At 37.1% G+C, this 19,869-nt stretch overlaps 1 protein-coding gene across 1 annotated transcript in view; it reads right to left on the minus strand.

Moving 5' to 3' along the window:
* Positions 1-19,869, minus strand: part of FMN2 (formin 2) — a 164,301-nt gene that overhangs the window by 99,463 nt on the left and 44,969 nt on the right. Inside the window, exons 6-7 of the mRNA XM_074820532.1 lie at positions 5,299-6,899; positions 4,146-4,290 (exon numbers count right to left, since the gene is read on the minus strand). Coding sequence (XP_074676633.1) covers positions 4,146-4,290; positions 5,299-6,899 — 1,746 coding nt within the window. The remainder of the gene's footprint in view (positions 1-4,145; positions 4,291-5,298; positions 6,900-19,869) is intronic.

Consider the following 19,869-nt stretch of genomic DNA (forward strand, 5'->3'; position numbering starts at 1 on the left):
GCCTTAATTACGAGTCTATCTTTTTCTTCCTGTTTCACTAATTACATGCTTTTTAAGTGCTGCAACAACTGATAAAAACATTTTTTACTCAGGTAACAGCCTCATTTCCTAAGTAATGATTCTGAACTGTGCTCATTCCACACAGTCCATACTAGCTATTGAAAGGATCCTACGAAAAATCCTATCCAGCCATATAACCCAAATTAGTATTGTAACTACATGGCACAGCTGAACAAGACACTCCAAGAGCAAGTTTCCACCCTTTGCTTGGGTCAAACACCATATGTTTGATAAGATCCACTATTTACTGAAAGGAACTTCTAGGTCAAGAATACCCCAGGCTCCCAAGAAGTTTCTGAGAGAAATTACTTCAGTCAGAATAAGAGGTGACACAGAATCAGACCTATCATGCTCCATATTTCCACCTGTCAGATCTCCTCAGTTCTTCACTTCCTCTCCAGTTACTCATCTTAATCTTCCTTTGCCTCTCTCCTCTTGGCCCCTGTTTTTCAGACTGTCAGCACAAGGTTAGGAAAAAATCTTTGGAATTATACCTGAAGTCTCTCCTGAGCAACAGAAACTGAGATGTAGAGTGGCAAAATTTAAGAAACCCTTTACACAGCTAATAAGACATGGATCTGATAAAATTTTTCCACATTTTGTCTATGAAACTATGTGGACGTGAGCAAAACCAGACTTTGTTTTCTTTCTTAACATTGGCAAAATGAAGGAGACACCCAATGTGGGGAAAAAAAATGTAACCCGACAAAACTTGCAGCCTAAAGAGCTAAATTTTGGCAAAGTTATAACAACAGGGACTTATAATGAAAGCCAGACCACTTTAATAGGTAGCAATGGCAGCCCCACCTATAATATAGCCCATAAAGGACTTTCTTTGAAGATTTAGTAGGCATTCTCATTGAGTGAGCCTGCACACATTTACAGCAGCTGAGAATTTGACATATATGTATTAACAGAGCAAAATAAATCACAGCTTTTACCATAGCACCAAATGAGAGACAGTAAGAATAAAATCAGCTGCATTCACAAATAAATATTAACACATCATTTTTTTCTCTTTAAAGTTCTGGAGTGGATTTTAATTTGACCTTCATTCAGTGCTAGATGTAATACTTTTTTTTTTTTTTTTAAGCGTTATTGATTTATATTGTATTACATTATTTGTAGACGGTCATGCCAAGGGAAAAACAATTAGAACCAATACTTGGGCAAGGTGAAATTAACTCAGTTGTTAACTCAAAAAACCCCAAAACAACCCACAACAACATAGATAGTTTTACCACTTAAAAAGGGGTCATCATTTAGAAATAATTATATCATGGATATCTATATATATACACAAGCAAACATATGCATATATTCTATGGCATACAGCATAAATAGCTCTGTGTACAGAACAGCAGCATACTTCAAAAAAATTAATCTTTCACCCACTAAAACATCCCAAAACTATCAAATCTTTCTTCAGATTAGCTAGAATTCCCTCTCCCTGCCATGTGGCCTCCACTGTAAATACATTTTTATTTCAGCTTACAGTAAAAACATTGTTTTATTAAAATCAGATGTTTACATAGAGTACCAAATATTTTATGTATTAAAGTTATCTGGGCATTTTTTCCCGACTACTATTTCCAGTGTAGCTAGTATTTTACATCCAATCCATCTAAGCAATACATCCGCTCAGCACACCCGCACATCAGTGCAAGGAGGAAAACCAATTGCCAGATTAAAGCATTTCTGGAAAGTAGCAGAGTGAGCTTTGTACAGAACAGAACCACGACCCACAACGCTCCTCCGTAGCTCAACAGGTGACAGAACACATCTGCTTTGTATAACACGTCCCTGTAAAAATTCTACAGAAACACTATTTGTAAGATCTCTACAACACCCGTAACTATCATAGAAGCTATGTAAGTCAGTAACCACTTAAACAGCACTTGGTGCTTCCTATAAAAACATACTTATGGAATTACAGCCATGCTTTCCCCAAATAACTGTTTCTTCTGCTAAACATGGATGGACTTCATTATCTAAGTGTCTACTGCAGCATAAATGAAGAAAATTTAAAAAATGAAGGCCTGCATTCCAAACTGCTGAGAGGGTGTATGTTGAATATATTTGTGAAGCTGTTCTGCTTCAGTTGTCTCATGTCAATACTATAAAAAACCCAAACTGAACTTGCACAAATGAACACTTAACTTGACATCTGCAATACATGATAGCTCTAATTGTAGTTCTGATGAAAGCCTGTGATTATCTCTTCAGCTGATCTTTCCCCCCCAGATACTACAGTTTAACAAACCAGACTTCTCCATTAGGCAATTTCTTCCTCTTTTGGAGAGCAATATATTTGTTTGATCACCAGAGGAAGATAAACTAACAGGGGATTCTCTCCTGTCAATCTAGGTGGCCCACAGGAATGCTCATTCTAGATGATGGCACCTACTTAGATTGCCTAAAACTTCTGTGTGGAAATTTCTGTCATAGACAACTTGTTCTTTTCACAGAAATTAAGAACAGTCATTTTCACTTAGTTTTATCTACATTTTATTTATTTATTGACAACGTATCTAAATTTTTGGCATAGCAAGAAAAATAAATACTCTTAGTTTTAAAATCCACATCCAATGTTTATTCATAATTGCTGTTTGTCTTCAACCACTGCTTATGTTACAGAACTAAACAGTCATAATTTCGTCTCTGTTTAGAGATTTGCATCACCAAACCTTGTGAAATGTGAGTGGACCAACAGTTCATAGACAATGCATCAGGTATACTTTTGCATCCTTTTTTTGCTTAAAGAGCTATCACACTAATTTAGTTAAGAATAACCATTAAAAGGAGCTTTTTCTAGAGGAGGAAGGAAAAACAAAGATCTTACATTCTGGAGATTTCTTGCAGGACAGCAAGGTAACAGCAGCACCATCACCTTTCCTCCCATCCCAGTTAATACAGCCTAGTACAGCACACAGGTACATGACGAACAGCCACAAGAGTGTGGCTGCACTACCCTTCCCATCCGTCCAGATAAAGGTTTTATCCAACACCTTGGAATAATCTTCCTAACTTCACTACCAGTTCTGTTGCCTGCAGCAAGTTGCCAGCACACTAAAGAGTACCTGCACATTTATATTGTGACCAAAATGTGTCTGTGCAGGAAAGATCTCCAGACTACTAGGTGGGGAGATCGTATTCAAACCTAAATTCTACTGCATGGAGATTTTGGAGAGTCCCATTGTATATCCAGTGTGGAAAAAGATCTTGTACACCATTAACCTGTATGTTAAAAGATGAAAAGAACAGCCTACTCTTGGATTGAGTCCAGGAATGTGAAGACAAGATAAAACCGGAACTTTAACTGCTGTTTAGGATTCTACATAAGAAAATGCTCCTCTACAGCCTGAAACTTTAATTGAAAATTACTTATCATGACACCACAATTCGATTTTCACACAGATACCAAGAAGATTACAGCACTTTAGTCATGTAAACATTCAGATTCAATTCTCTTATCCCAGGGTTTGCACTTCTACATTTAAAAGATGTTTTCTATTTTTATTTTATTGTACACCACTCCAAGAAACTAGTTTGATTAATCTTGGATTTTCCCAACTGTGCTTGTCATTTATTGTATGCATAAAAATCATATTCACTATATATATAAACACACCACAAGCTTAGAACTGTTATGATTAGTATAACATTAGGACTTAAAATTCTTAAACATAATTTTTCTCTGAAGCCATGGTAATTCATATGCAACTCATTTAATTTATAAAATTAATCAGAATAATTTATATATTGCACATATGCAGTCAGTTTCAAAGCATCATATATGCACCTAATTATTTTAGGTTTGTTTTTGTTATTTTGAAGTGGATAAAGCAAAGATATATTTAAGAAAATACATACTTGAAAAGTAATTTATAAAAAAGAAATCTTCAGTCTTTAACACATATAGCTTTGAAACCCATCCTACATTCTCTCCTTTTCTTATATTTCTACATAGTCCGTATATATAGTAACAATTTCACACCAAGCAAAATTTGTCTCAGCTGCATGCAAGAATCTGTCTTTATGTAAAAACCAGCCTAGAAAAGGTCTGAAATTAAATAAATACTCACTTGTTTAGTCTTTGTTTTTGTAATGGTGTCCGAAATGGGTTTCTTCCTCTCTTTAACAGCTGTTTTAGAAAATAGTTCTTCAAACTCATGATAATCTATGGAAGGCTCTTCAATTTTTTCCCACACAAGTGAAGCACTAGAATCTCTAAAGTTAAGCAAAAGACCTATGTAGGGCAACGTCAAACTAAATAAGGTCATAAATGGAGGAATGAAGAAAATAAAATAGCAGCAATTTAAAAGTTGCCTAACTTCTACTAGCAGTATTTTGATAAGATATACTATTGATTCTCCCCCATAATTTGTTTGCTTTGTTCACACACGATAATGATCAGGCTCATTTATATTCACCCACTCTACATACATAGGAATATATATAGGCTGTATATAGGCTGTAAAACATACAGACATGGACACAAAGAGAAGTAGAAATAGACAGTTGTCTGCAGACTACCTGTGTGACAGTGGCAAGAACTTGAAAAGAAAGAAGAAATTCATCGTTAAATAACAGCAGAAGGGTTTTATAATCAGTACTCAGAGACATAAAGAAAAGATAAATGAGGAAACTTCTTTTCATGAACAGGAATGATATTTTACAAACAAACAAAATGCATCAACAACCAAAACCAAGTGTATCAAAGTCACATCAACATAAAGGCTACCAGAATAGCTTTCTGCTGTCATACAAATAAATTGCAGTTTGAATCTGCCTGCTGAGTGTACAAGGTTAAAAGGGGGGATTTCTAAGTCACTAGAAAAAGGAAAGAGGAGGATAAAATGTGTTCAGCATACATTCATCTAGAGGGAAGACACTACCAAAACTTGCAAGCTGCTCCAGTGAAACTGTTTTCTTGAAAGTTGAGGGGAAGCACAAATACAACATTTAAAAAAACATCTCACATAATGCTTAGTGGCACACAGTCACCCCCAGATCTCTGATCAACATGTGGTATGTAACCCCAAAGGACAAGAGTTTGTGCAGTTTAAAGAAAATGGGCACCTCATTTACATATCCAACTACAAATAAACTCCTATTTGCACTGAGGTTCTCACAAAGACCTGCCTAGCAGTAAATACAGACTTTTGCTCATAACATATGACACTATCTTGACAGCCATAAAGTGAAAATACCACTCTCCACAACTCTGCAACTTACCTTTTGCTGTGGAGCTGAATTCTTGTCCAGTAAAGAGGCTTCATTGGCCGAGAAGGCTCTATCACATGTTTCCTGCTCCCTTTTTCCTGATTCATCCCCATTGCAAATAAACCAGATGGTAATGGAGGAGGAAGAAACCCACAGCCCTGAGGGACTACTGGGTAGGTGCTGCTCTGGGTTGGTGCTGGAAGGGGTGGTGCTGCTCCAGGCAAAGGTGGTGGGGCTGGAGGTGGCATCCCCAACCCAGGCAAAGGAGGGGGTGGAGGGGGGACACCTGCACCAGGCAAAGGTGGTGGAGGAGGTGGAGGGGGAACACCTGCACCAGGCAAAGGTGGTGGAGGAGGTGGAGGGGGGACACCTGCACCAGGCAAAGGTGGTGGAGGAGGTGGAGGGGGGACACCTGCACCAGGCAAAGGTGGTGGAGGAGGTGGTGGAGGTGGAGGGGGGACACCTGCACCAGGCAGAGGTGGTGGTGGAGGAGGAGGGGGCAGGATGCCTCCTCCAGGCAGAGGTGGGGGAGGCGGTGGCAGTCCTGCCCCAGGCAGAGGTGGTGTTAGGGGTGGGGGTGGCATTGCCAGGCCAGGCAGAGGAGGAGGTGGGGGAGGGACACCAGCCCCAGGTAAAGGTGGTGGTGGAGGGGGAGGTGGGATGCCCCAACCAGGCAGAGGGGATGGAACTCCTGCCCCAGGCAAAGGTGGTGGCAGAGGTGGTGGCGGGACTCCATCACATGGGACTGGAGGCAGCATCGGTATCTCCCCACTTGGCAAAGGTGGAGGAGGAGGTGGGAGTGGTGACATCATGACACCCAGCAAAGAGTGGTCCAGGTGTGGCACTGCTGAGCCAGCAGAAGGAGGGAGTCCTGAGCCGGGCAGGGGTGGTGGGGGTGGTACTCCTACCATGGGCATGGGAGTGGCAAGTGAAGGGCCATGTGCTCCAGACAGGTCAGCAGCCAGTTCAGTGGCTGGCAGTGATGGAGGAATGCTACATGTGGGCTCTGGGGGCAAAGACAAGGGATGTTCACTACAAGTCACATCTACAGTACTTAGAGGCTGATGGGAAGCTGGCATTTCAGTCTCTCCTTCAAATGCAAGGGACAAGTTAAGTTTGGGTCCTGGAAGAGATGACTGTGGTGTACTCTGTATTGATTGGCTTGCATCCAGTGGCACTGAGATTAGCTTCGGTGACAGAATTAAGGAGATTTCAGAACAAAACGTGGGCTGTAGTTCTAGAGCTGGCAATTTCTGAGTTGGCCCTTCACTTTTGCCCCCTTCTAAGTGTGTGTGTGGGGGTGGCTGCGGCAGTGCATTAGCTGAAGGCATTGTGAGTGTTAAATAATCCTCCGTTGGTGATGTTTGTACAGATCTTGCTTGTGAGACAGTCCTAGGTACAGTCTCCTCTTCATTCGTTTGAAGAGTCACACTGCTGAGTTCCCCACAGACTATGTGCATGTGCTCATTTTCCTGCTCCTTCCCAGCAGTCTGTACCTCTGCAGCAGGGAACTGTTTCTCTAGTTCTGCAATTTTGGTCCTCAGATCCTCAATAGTTTGCTCAAGTTGTTGAATGACACTGGCACGCTCCTCAGATTTCACCTCCAAATCATCCTTTGAAAGAAAATAAATAATAAGCACAAACCAGATAACATTCATCACTATATAAAAATAAAGTTTAGATTAAGAATATTGGTATTCCAGAGGTTCAGCAATAAGCAGTTATGACAAGCTTTTAAAAACGGAGGTTATCATTTTGGCTAGCTGCATCTTACAGTGGAAGAAGATAGCTTAGGAAAATGACTTGCTTCTGTATGAAACTACTGTCATCAGTATAAGCACGTTTTAGACTGTAATTATATTTGGCAAAACCAAAAATCAGCAGCAATCAGCAATCCCTCCCTCCCACCACATGCCCTGACCAAGAAAACAACCAACCACTGAGCACAAGTACTGCAAGCGTTTGTGTACACATGGATATGCAGACATGGTGATGGGAAGGGCACTGCATTACTTTCATCCCGTTAACTGAAAATATGTTAAGTGTTTCTTTAAAGGGATGCACTGTGCATAACAGACTCAACATACTACTGACCACTGGGTTTCAATATACACCTTAACGATACAATACAGATTAGGAATGCAGAACATAACAAATGTTCACTTTTCAAAAACAGCTAATCTCAGAACAGAGTAATTATACTTTCCTCCAGCTAGCATGCTTGCGAAGGAAAAGAAGTAAGACAAAACTAAAGGATAACTTTCCTCCCACCCAATATTTGAAACTCCTCTGCCAAGTAAGAGACTGAGTGAGTGACATTAGAAAAGCTTCCTGTCTGGAATGGTTATTCTGTATTTGACGGTTTCCACATTTTTAAACATCTTTCTCTGAAGCATCTTATCCTGCCTGCTGTAGACGGAGCAGAGGAATCATTAACCTTAAATGGCACAGTAATTCCAATGTTTTTAAATAAATACCTGCAATAAACTGTACTAAATTTAATGGGTATGTGCTTTTATCAAAAGATATCAAAAGAAGCAACCTAGTCTGAAAATAGCCATTTGTGCTTATTCAGGAAAGTTGAACAAGAGATAGAACGGACATGACTTTACAACACAAAATCTTTTAATAAAAACCTTATTATTTTCTAGCTGCATGCATTTACTTTTTTTTTTTTTCTTTAAATTTGGAATATTGGTCAGCACTTCAAGCATTTAGTTGAATTAAGTTTGTCATGCAACAGATTTCCCAAGTGGTTACAGCAAAACAGTTATTGAGTGCCTTTTTGTTCCCTTTTATAAAATCATAAGCTTCACGGATGAGACTGTAGGCTTACTTCATAGGAAATCTTTCAGTTATTCAGATTTTACAGGTCTTGTAAAGAAGCCTACAAATAAACATACAATACCTGATATACTATTTGCCTTGATTTGTTTCAGGAAGATGATGTTTTTCATCTCATCCTTTCACACATGAAACATTTAAAAGTCATTTTCCTTTCTGGAAAGTGAAGTTGTAACTTCCAGCTGGGGACTATTAATAAAATATATGTTCATTAATACTTAAAAAATTGTTTCTGCACAGAATTGGTTTTCAAACATAAAATTTCATTTTCATGTTTATCTTAGAGTTTCCCAGCTGTCCTAAAGTAATCCCAGAAGTAAAATAGCAACTACTACATTTAAACCAAACACTGTTTGATTTTGAAGCACCTTTATCAAAATTTATAATTACCTAAATTATTTGAACTTTCTGGAATGTCAGTTTGAACCAAAAGTTGTGGATTACAACTAGGTGTCCCTACCAAACTTCGAAGAGAAATGTAAAACAGACAAAGGAACGTCAAAATGTTTTCAATGAAAAGTGAAAGAATGAAAACAGCAGACATTAACAAAAGTATTATAACAAGAAAAAAAGGCTGAAAAAGACATTTCCGTTACAGACTACTCATGGTGCTTCAATCCACTCAATTTCCTTTAATAGCTCAATACTTTGTAACAACAACAGTTTTGTTGAAGAACTTAATTATAAAGGAGAAAGAGAATATTCTATTATCCCTTTGTTTCATCTGCTCTTATCCCCCTACCAGTCACCTGAAAATACAATAAGACCTACCAATTCTTCAGAAGGCAACATTATCAAAAGAAAATGTGTTCCAAGGATTAAGGCCACACACACCAGTTTTCAGTTATTTGAGAACAAATCCAGTTTCCCCAGACTGTAACTCTCCTAAGCTCCCATTTTACACTGTAAGAACACCCCACCAAGGATTTTATGACAGATACAGCTTCCCAATTCTATCTGAATTGGAAAATCCATTTCTTCCACAAATGAACTGAAACCAACAGGATTAGGCACAATATTAAATGGTTCTGAAGAGATTTGCCTTAATGATGGCTCATCTCAGAACAGTTCATCACTGTTTTAAAAACTCATTTACTTAGGAGATTGGATTCAACTTTTCACAGGAAAGAGGTAATCTTTGAATCCTGAAATTCTACCTGAACTATAGGAAAAACTTAGAACTCACTGTTTTACGAGAGAATTTACCCTGCAGATCATGAAATTTCTTTCAAGAAAGAAGTATTTTTTTCTGTTTTAAAAAAATGGGCAATTAAGTGAGATGATTAAGCAATTCAGACAAGAAAGAAAAATGCCCAAAGAAACAATGTCCTTGAGACGTGTCATTTCACACAATCTGGTGATTTGCTATTGGCATTGTTACCTAACAATCACCGATACATCCAGGTTTTCAAAGAAACAGTTTATTACGAACAAGACTTTGCTGTGAATGCAGAGATATTCACCCAGAGGAAATTGCATACTTTATTTGGTTTAAGAAACAAACCAAACCAAAGCCCCAGTATTTACATGCTTTAGCAATTATTTTAGATAGAGATATTTTTTCATTTTGACTTTTAAGATGCCCTCAGACTAGGCTAATTAGATTTCTGCCTTTTCCCTAGCAAGAAGTTTAAAGTCTTCCTCTAGATCAGAAAGGGCTGTATGAAACAAACATAAGCCACAGCACGTTTCCACCATCCTCAACAAGGAAGGAAATCTAAAGTTATATAAGGCCAATCAGAAATAAAAATTAGACAGTTATCTTAGAAGAATAAGCAAGGAAAGACTTAATTTTTCATACATGTAAAAGGTGGTCAAAAGCTGTTGACAAGAACCAGAAGACCCAGATTAAAAAAAACACACATAATGAAAAGAAGGTTCATTTTTAATCCAAAGGACAATTCCACAGCAGAAACCTACGGGGTTTAAAAGATATATGAGGGAACTCTGTCTTGCCTAGAGTTCTTACCCAGGACCCAGGTACTGTGGAACAGTCTTCTTTCTGTAAAGAAAGAAAGAAAGGTGGAAGCTTAAGCCTTGCTTTATCCAGGTGACTTGAGTGTGAAAGACGTGAGCAGGAAAAAAAGTTCCGGAGGTGTATGGCTATAGAATGATGCCAAGCATTTCTCAAACAGGTCGTACATGTTCCATGCGCAATGAGTTGGATGGTCAATCTGGGTCTGCTAGCCTGACTGTATGTGTGTTGCACTGATAGGCTGATGTGTGTACAGTATCCAACTGATCTGGGAACAATGGCTTTATTGGGTAAAGGGTGTACACTTGGATCTGCACATGAACCAAAAGCATGTACATTACATCCAACTCATTCCAATCTTGTCATGTTTTCCACATGTGCACATCAGATCTCCTGCATAAAGCTGATCTACATAGACAGAACATGCCCAGGATCTTCAAACATGTAAAAGCTCAGATTGCAGCTACCTCCTCTACTGAATCTGACATCTCATTTCTCAGATGAGTCACTGAAACCTACAGACCCTTCTATAACTAAATTCCCAGACAGAAAAGCCCACAAACATCTGTGAAAGTTAGCCCTAGTCTACATTTACATATATATACATACAGGTGTGTGTCTATATTATATGTTTATCTATATCTATCTCAACTTGCATTCACTTATATACTTTATGACTAGCCATAATGTGTCTTTTTCTTCTTAAAATAAGCAGAATGGCAGTTCTTAATGGTAATTCTGGAATAGTTGAAAAATAAAGACATACTACAGTTTAGTTTTAGAAGCTAATGTCTTATACCATTACAAGCCAACAAGTTGCATCAGCAGTTTGATCATTTTCAGCAATTTGTTGCTTAGTGTCATGAAATTTCCTCTCTGGGTGGAATTCATATTTAGATGATTATATTTATTGTTTATTTTCTAAAACCTTAACCTTTTATTTTCTCTACATCAGAATTCATGAATTGGATTCTATGTTGCTACCTGATTGGAACATGCACAGGGAATAGAAGCATACAGTTAAACAGGATTAAGATGGCAAAATAAGACCCCTCAGGTCTTCCAATAAGTCAACACCTGGTGGTATTAGCAGCATCCAGTTACTTGGAAGGATGCTCTTTCCAACTGCTAATAAATGCCTCTTTTCTATGTGAAGTGAAAAATTTTTTGAACGTGCATGCTCACTGAATGGAACAAAGTAGTGCCACATCAAGAACTTAATTCAGTCAGAGAAGTGGGATCTCTATTCAGGCTTCTCTCTCTAAAGTTGTCTCATTTTCAAAGCTACTTTTTGCAACTGCAGATGAATCTTAAGAAAAGGAGAGACATTTTAACAGGCATTTTTAGTGCTACAGCTATTGTCAAATGAAGAGTACTGATGGACACTTGATTTGCATTCAAACAAAATGGCATCCATCTAATTAATTCTCACATTTCACTTAATCCTCAAAGCCCATTGCAGCATTTTAGTTCTACAGCAGTAGAAGTTGAGTCAAAAGCTGCCAAACTTGCCAATAGAATCAGGGAGAACTGCTGAAGGAGTAGAATTTCTTCCTGGGACTACAAGTTTTTTGAGAAGATTTTATTATACTTAAGGTGCATGTATGGAGACAAAGGATATATATTTTCACAATAGTTCATGTTTCTTCCTATAACCACAAGGAAATATGAGGCACAGCTCCCCAAGATAGCACTGAACAAGCAAACCCTGAAATAGAAACGGTGTAGTGCACTGCCTTGCCTGAAGTGATAAACTTTATTTGGTGCATGTGAGCTAATCTCCCACTCAGTGACGTACTGCAACAGATGGATTGCACCAGCCTGCACTATGCTGGCATTGGGACTATTTTGCTCTTCCTAAGCTAAAGAAATAGGACGTCTAATCAACCAAAAGGTTTTGTCATAACCTATCATGGGTGACAAAAAAACCCCACGTTGCATGCAGAAATCCTTAATTATTGCATGCAGAAATCCGTAATTATTACAATTCAAGTACTTCAAATAAACAAAAAGAAGATCAGCAGGGAGCATGGAACTTTGAAGAAAGATACATGCATTATAAATGCCAACTTGTAAAACTAGAAGTCAGAAGAAAACAGTTTTGTTCAGATTCAGTTTCTTGAAGCTTCTATTCCCGAACAGTTTGAATTCCTTAACCATGGGCTAAGTGCATTTCAGAGGTTAAGATCCCAGTTCTTTACAGTTCTCATTTTAGTAAATAATAAAAACCAAAAAAACCAAAAGTCAACTGAGATACATCAAAGATTGAAAGTTTTCTCTCTAAGCTGTAAGACTCTTAACTGAGCTGAAATATAACCTTAAGTTATCCCTAAGTTCTGCTACAATTGGAACCTCAAAAGAATTTTTGTAGACTACAGACAAGGCAAGATAAAATAAAATTTCACAGAACCACTGACCACCCCAGGAGCTACACAGCAGTCAAATAGAAATACTGTTGTCTTACATAACATTACTTTTAGCAATTTTACAAACAACATTTTTCAGCCTGATTGCCCAGAATGTTTTAGATCCGCTTTATTAAAAAACAACCAACAACCCAACAAAACCTCCCCTCAAGGCTTGACAGTTTTTCTCCTAGCATATATGAAATATCATTATTAAAGAAGCATACAGCAGTAAACAGTGAAAGTTTCAAAAAAGCTTACCCCTCCACATAGCTTTTTTTAGCCCAGAAAATGGCTTAACTCTTCTGTCACTCACCCAGTGTAAAATACGTACATAAATGAGAATGGGCATAGAAAGAAAGGGGGGGGGGGGGGGGCGAAAGGTTCACGCTCATTCATTTTAATATAACCTTATTTTGTTTATTTCTGCTATCTTGTTAGGCATTCTGCTGTTGATCGCAGAGACTGCTGGACTAGAATTAGCTGTATTCAGGTCTTTCAGCAGATAAAGAGATAACTAAAGCTTAGGCATCTATGCCAGAAATCCAATAGCCAAATGTACCTTAAGAGTCACAGATTTCCTTAAAAGCTGGGATAAAAACTGTTCTGGATTTATCTTCTGCTCAATGTTTAGTCTGTTTATTGGAATGACTATCATGTGATGAATCAGTTCCTTTCTTCTATCGCCTGCGTTTGCCCTAAAGTATTTTAACTATGAGTCTAAAAGGTTTGGGTAGTTTTCCTGTGTATCCAGGCCAAGGCAGCCATCCATCTCATTCTGCTAAAATTCAAATTAAAATCTGGCATACCTTGAACATTACTACATTGGCATACTAGAGAAAGGAGTTGAACTTTTTCATACCAGCCCTCTTCTTGATTTTCAATTCAACTTGAGATTGACCAGCAGCCTGGAAAGTAGTCACCGTGTAAACTACCTCATTCTATTATTATTTCTTTATATACAGAAACTATACTAGTTTTTATGCTAGAAATAACAGTAAGGATTCTATTGCCCAAAATGTGAACATTTATAATCTCCAATACTGGAGATCAAAAAATCTAATGACTTTCCCAGGTGAACTTTGCCACACCCTGATAAGAAACTGTCCAGATTATGATACTTCTACACAGTACTTGGCCCTTTTATCCAAGAGTTCAGCCAGACCACAAAATGGGAGGTTCGCATGTTGCTTTTTCAGGCTTCCAGCAGGGAATAAGCAGCAAAAAATATCCACAGTAAGAATAAATCTTTGTAGAAAAGGATGAGTAGTCTTCACTACCCTGAAATATGAGCCTACTACTCACGATAGAAAAAGTTTGGAGAAATGGAATCAGAGTCTTCACAAATATATCCACAAACATGCTGAAGGCAGTGTACTGGCGGTCAGTCAGCTTCTCTAACTCTTTGAAAGCATGAAGGCTATAGTAAAAGCAAAGCTATATAATTTTGGATGAGAGAACATTAAATAAAATCAATCACAATCAAATCATCAGAGATGAGCTTTAAACACTGAGAGGCTACGTAAAAAGTTTTGGTATCATATACATTAGAAAAAAACCACTTGTCTCTTCAGGAGAAGTTGAATATTGGAAACAAAGAAAGCAATTAACATTCAGGAATATGCTAGTTAATTTTTATCAATAGTTTTGGACTTATTCTCTAAAGAACAAAGAAAACTGTGTGTTTAAAAATAAAGTGACCTTATTGGTTTTACTTGTACCAACCTAATGACAACTATCTTTTGATAAGAATGTAAGTAGAAGTTTAACTGGTTAGTCTGTTTTATATCCAAAGAATAGAAATTCTTCTTAGCTTTACTTTTAAGTTCTCATTCAGGTATGACAATATGCCATGGTTATAGTTGTTTTTTGGTTTTGTTTGTTTGTTTTTAAACAATTTTGGATATTTCTAGAGTTAAAGAAACATTAATTTTTGTTAAGAAAAACATTTCTTATTTCTCTTCTACACATAGTGTCCTGTGGAAATTCTCAGGATCTACACCACTGTAAAGTAGCACCTGATTCTGAGAGAAATAGAAGAAGAATTTAATCTTTAGAACATGTCTCACTGCTCACTGGATGAGGTCTCTCACATAGGTTAAGCCAACTTGACAAATGAGATCAGTCTGTTGTGCTAGGAATGTCACAAGAAGATATTGCTTGGAGATACGTTTTATGGAATGCGCATCTGTATGTGTATATACACATCTGCACACACGTGCACTCAAACTTATATACACACACATTTTCGTGCTGCTCTCTTGTATGATTTCTTCATCTGTTCTCTTCAATTTCTGTGCAGTTCTTTTTAAAAAAGTTTGGGAGGTAGGTAAATAATATAGTACGTAAAATATTCTATGTAATCCAAATACAGTATGGTACCAAATCCTGTTTATTTTCACTTCTCTCCAAAAGGTGAGAGGAATTTCATATGTAAATAATCAAACCTCCAATTTAAACCATATTTTCTGAGAAGGGGAGTTTATAGATTTTCATCTGAAATAGGATGTCCATTTTAAAGAGAGAATTTAAGAAAATAAGTTGTATTTTAACAATTAATAAATATGGCTCTGTTATATATTTTTCTTTGAGCAGGAATGCATAGATGGAATGAATAATATCTCAATTTACCTATTTCCATGAGTAACAAGAGAGGAATCAGAGGAGAAATGAAAAAACAATTCAAAATTACATTTTCAGTAAGTGCATGCCTATCATGCACTTCTATTCACTGCTCCCTCAGCGAAGTGACAGTGCTCTACTAGTATTTTGCAAGAAGTTTGCTGTAAAGGCAAGAGAAGAAACATACTAGTACTCAGAATCACAGACACACAGACAGAAAAGGTAATTCTTCCTATCCAAGCCCTATCCCATACAATAATTCATCTCTTGAGAAAGAAGTAGGAATTACTCTCACATTATAGCCAAGGATTTTAAGTACCACCAAGTAATTCTGGTTAGAATAAGTAAGTTTTTCAGTTTTGCTCTATTTCTCCTTGCTTTTCCATCAGTGACAGAAGAAAGGGAGGTCTGTAAATCCTAAGTTAACTTACATTGGATAGAATTTGCAAGTACACTGTTCAGACATTATTACTTGAACCTTAAGGTCAGTACTACTTTTCAAAGAAGTTGTACCTACAATGACAAAAAAGTCTGTCTGGCATTGTCTAAGTATAAAGCATAGTCCAAATGGAAAATGCATAATGCCCATTATGATTATGAGATGAAAAATTTATATTATGCTCTGACATATTCTTATAAACATCTGTGATGTAGAAGTCATGCAACTAAATGAATCACTTGAACTTGACCAGCAATTTCTTGAGAATTTTGATCAATGCCTGTAAGTACTCAGTATTTGAATTAGGAGCAACACACAGGAAATATATGTGCTTTTAGAGCACACATTTTAATCTCCTTAAGCTGTTACCAAAACAATGCATCAGAAACATAGCAAGACTTGCCATTTTACCACTGACTACGCAAAGCAGGAAGTACATATTAGCACTACCACATATGCATCCTCAGAGATGAGCAAAATCCTAAGAAAAACAACCAAACATCTGAACTAGCATTGCTTGGAGGGTGCTGGTGGGGAAGGGATTGGACAGCATGACCTCCTAATGTCTCTTCAGCCCTAAATTATGCTATGATTTTTATGTTATTACAGAGCTATAATTGAGGTAGAATGCCATATATCAAAGTAGAAAAACAGAATAAAGAGCCTTTCAAATTGAAACGAGCCTATAAGTAAAATTTCATCTTGATATCAACATCAAGAACACAGATTAGAAAAAACGGATTTTTGTCTCACCATAGCCAGGAAGAAGAGTGCAAAAATGTGCTATTGTCATTCCACTGAAAATTATACCAATGTATTGTTCCTTTTAAAGAAGCAAACACTGCCTTCAAGCAAAACAATGGAAGTCAATCCAAGTAATTGTGAAGTCTGAATATAATACAAAATACTAACATTTGTTCTGAGAATTAACTGCTTTTATTTTCTACCACACAGGCTTGACATACTATACTCCTTTATTTATTTTTATTTAAAATACGGAGTCTATGATTCATATTTTATATATGTCAATTAATTGATTGAAATTATGTTCAATGCACTTTTAGTTGTGGTGGCTTTTTTTAATCCCTCCCTCATCAGAACTTGAAAACATGAAAAGATTCATCAAAACATGAGAAAATTAATGATTATGGTTGAAGAAATGAATTTCATATCCTACCAAAAATTGACCTCTTTTTGTCATTTAAATGATAGTAATTCAGCAGTAAAACTTTCAAATTATTACTATACAGTCACCCAGAAGTCTTGTAGACCAAATCAAATGTGTTCCCTTCACCAGTTTAAAAAAACCCAACAGCTTATCAGTGACAGAACAGAACTTTCTAAACATTTACTGTTTCAGGGGTTTGTTCCAATTACTGAACCTTGATCAGAATAAACACAGTAAGCGTGTGTACCTTTTACAGGCTAACCCATTAACTACCAGAAAGCTACCACTTTCTATCTAATAAAAACCCCAAAATAAATTAATATTCTTACTGTAGGGTATCCGCAGGACCTTCCGGGAATGATTTACAAGTGCCTTGCACAGTCCATTCAAAAATACTTAACTGCCATCTAGTGGCTGAGTAGGCCGACTTCTTGATGATGTCTTTCAGACTCTAAACACTTCTTCCCTCACTTCTAATATTTCTACTTGAGTTCTCATCCTTCCTTCAGGGCCTAAGAAATCCCGACATTATCAAAAGACAGTGTTTTAATCACAAAGTTCAGCTACCAGTCATATAGAAGAACAGACTGGAACAGACAATCTCTGTTTAAATTATATTGAGGTCTCAACCCAAAGTGTGAAAAAAAACCCCACGTGAATATTGCAGCATGTTTAAACTGAAAAGTAAGTTCTAATATTAAGAATCAAAGACAGATCTCCATCAATAAAATTGGAAACTTCTGTTTAAAAACTATATTTCATTAACATGAACATAAAAGACAGAGTATAGCTGATTTGCACTTAACATGTCCCGGAGTGAAGTTCAACAAAGGTTAGACTCCCGTTTACTGCCTGAGCAAAATGCTCTGCACTTCAGTAGTTCCTATGACCCGAGTAGCATATTCTTCTGCCAGATTTCTATCATCTCTTGTTTCACACAAACTTCATTTCTTTTTTGTGCATTTTTGATAAAGCATGATTTATTCTCAAGGATAACAAGAAAACACTATCTGCCTACATATGCTTCCTGATATTCACCCGCTTTAAGCTATCCCAATTCTAACCATGGACCCATTGGACCTACAATTAGAACAAAAGTTCCTGCACACCACATATTGCAAGCCTGGCTTTACTTTTTGCAAGATAAGAATAAAACATATTTATACCTCTTAATTTTTTTAGCTTTTTGACTTCTGAGATTTGGGTATGCTGGCATGATGTTTCAGGAAGTTTACATTGATACAGTTCTCCTTAAAACAATATATCCAATTCGATTTGTCAGGACAGAGATCATCAGATTGCTATAGTATTTACTTTGAAAAATGCAATAGGTACAGACTTCACTATCATTCAATTCATAGGGAAAACTTCCAAAAAAGTTTGCTTCTTTCATACTCCTTTCTTTCCTCAGTGAGAACCCAAACATGTACCTTTTTTCCCCCCGCTGAAATCTAAGACTTTAGCAATCACACTTTTGTGGGAAAATAATTGTTTTAGAAGAACTGTTCATTGCCTCCCCAAGTCTTCTCCTCCCCCTTACAAAAAGTGACCCAGCAAGTAGTGAAGGGATGGAAGAGGAGTAACACATAATCCCAGGATCACTGTGTCCTTCTGAATGAATATCTCAAGAAAGAGCATGTAAAATGAAACAGTGTAAAAAGAGCCACAGCCACAGAATGGTTTGGGAGCTCATAAAGGAAGTGTTCCCAGTTTTCCTCCAATTTTTGTTGAACACAATTGTTAACCAGTCTCACCTACAGCTTGCCTCTACCCTGTTGAAAGCCACGTCATACCAAAATAAAACAGGTTTTTAAAATCTTCCTTTTTTATTTTATTCTTTTTGTATGTGTAGTAGAATAATTTCATGATTTCAGGAAAATCTTACATTTACCTTCCTTGTCTGACCTTCACTTGTAAAAAATCACCTTTCTGAAATTTCATTTAGGAGTGAGTTTTGAGCAGCGTGCACGTTTCCGAAACAAAGTCTAGCTGTGACATTTTCTAATAATGAAAAGTAAATCCCAATCCCAACAATGTTTCATATTTTCTAAATAGACTGATTATGTATTTATCTTAAAGGATTTCACAACCTTTTTTCTTGTATTACTAAGTGTCAAAATTGGAGCATTTCAAATGTCACTAAGTTATTACCCTAAGGAGTTATAATAATTTGTAGTTAATGACTAGAGTAAGAGAAAAGGTCCCCGCTGAAATGCTGAAAGAGGGGTTACCAGCAAAATGTGGTAATTGGGAATACTCTAAGGAGACACTCCAAGAGTTGGACTTACAATATTTTCAAAGCAAAAAGTATATTCAACATGGAAGAACATGTCCTGTAATTTAAGGTTTTTAAGGCTAACATTGTTTCCCTATGATATTGTTGGAAAGTACACCAGCAGATCACGCAGTAGAAATCTGTCTTCAGTACCCGAGAACTGCCAAAATTTTGTCTGGTTGTTACTACCAGTTAAAGTACATGGTGTTCCAAAAAGGCATATAATTTTGGTTGAGGGTTTATTTGTTGGTTTAAATGGGGTGAACCAAACCAAAGAGAACAACTGAGCTGGAAGCATTACAGGCACAAGAATTTTTTGGTGGCAAGCTTTTCGGCTGTAAATATTGTTTAAATACTCAGCATAAACCATCTCATAACCAAACTGCTAGAAATTGGAACAGTCTAGCAAAACTTCATCTTCCAAGCCAGGATTACAGAGCTCAGGCATTGTCAATAGCATGAAGAATTCATTACAGCTGGATGCTGACCTTTAAATAAACGTAATGAGTGCTTTCTTTTTAAATTTGTGTGATACTCAGGAGTAGACACTCATCACAAATGATCAAAAGAAGAAGAAATTTTAAAATATTTTGATAATAAGGCATATAAGAGAGTAAGGAATTTAGGTGACTTCAAAACAACTTTAGGTTTTTGGTTCTGTGATGTCCCACTACTAACCAAAGCTTAGTTTTCATGTACTCATTTTACAATTAGAAGATACTTGCCTTTTTTTTTTTTTCCTTTGTGCTAAGACTGTTTTTACGTACCACGCAAACAAAATCAAGCAAATCTGAAAATTGAGTTAAAATATAGGGGAAATTGCAAGGGTGCCACAAAAGGTAAGGGGGGGGGGGG

Source organism: Strix aluco, chromosome 3 (genome assembly GCF_031877795.1).
Source record: "Strix aluco isolate bStrAlu1 chromosome 3, bStrAlu1.hap1, whole genome shotgun sequence".
NCBI classification, from domain to species: domain Eukaryota; kingdom Metazoa; phylum Chordata; class Aves; order Strigiformes; family Strigidae; genus Strix; species Strix aluco.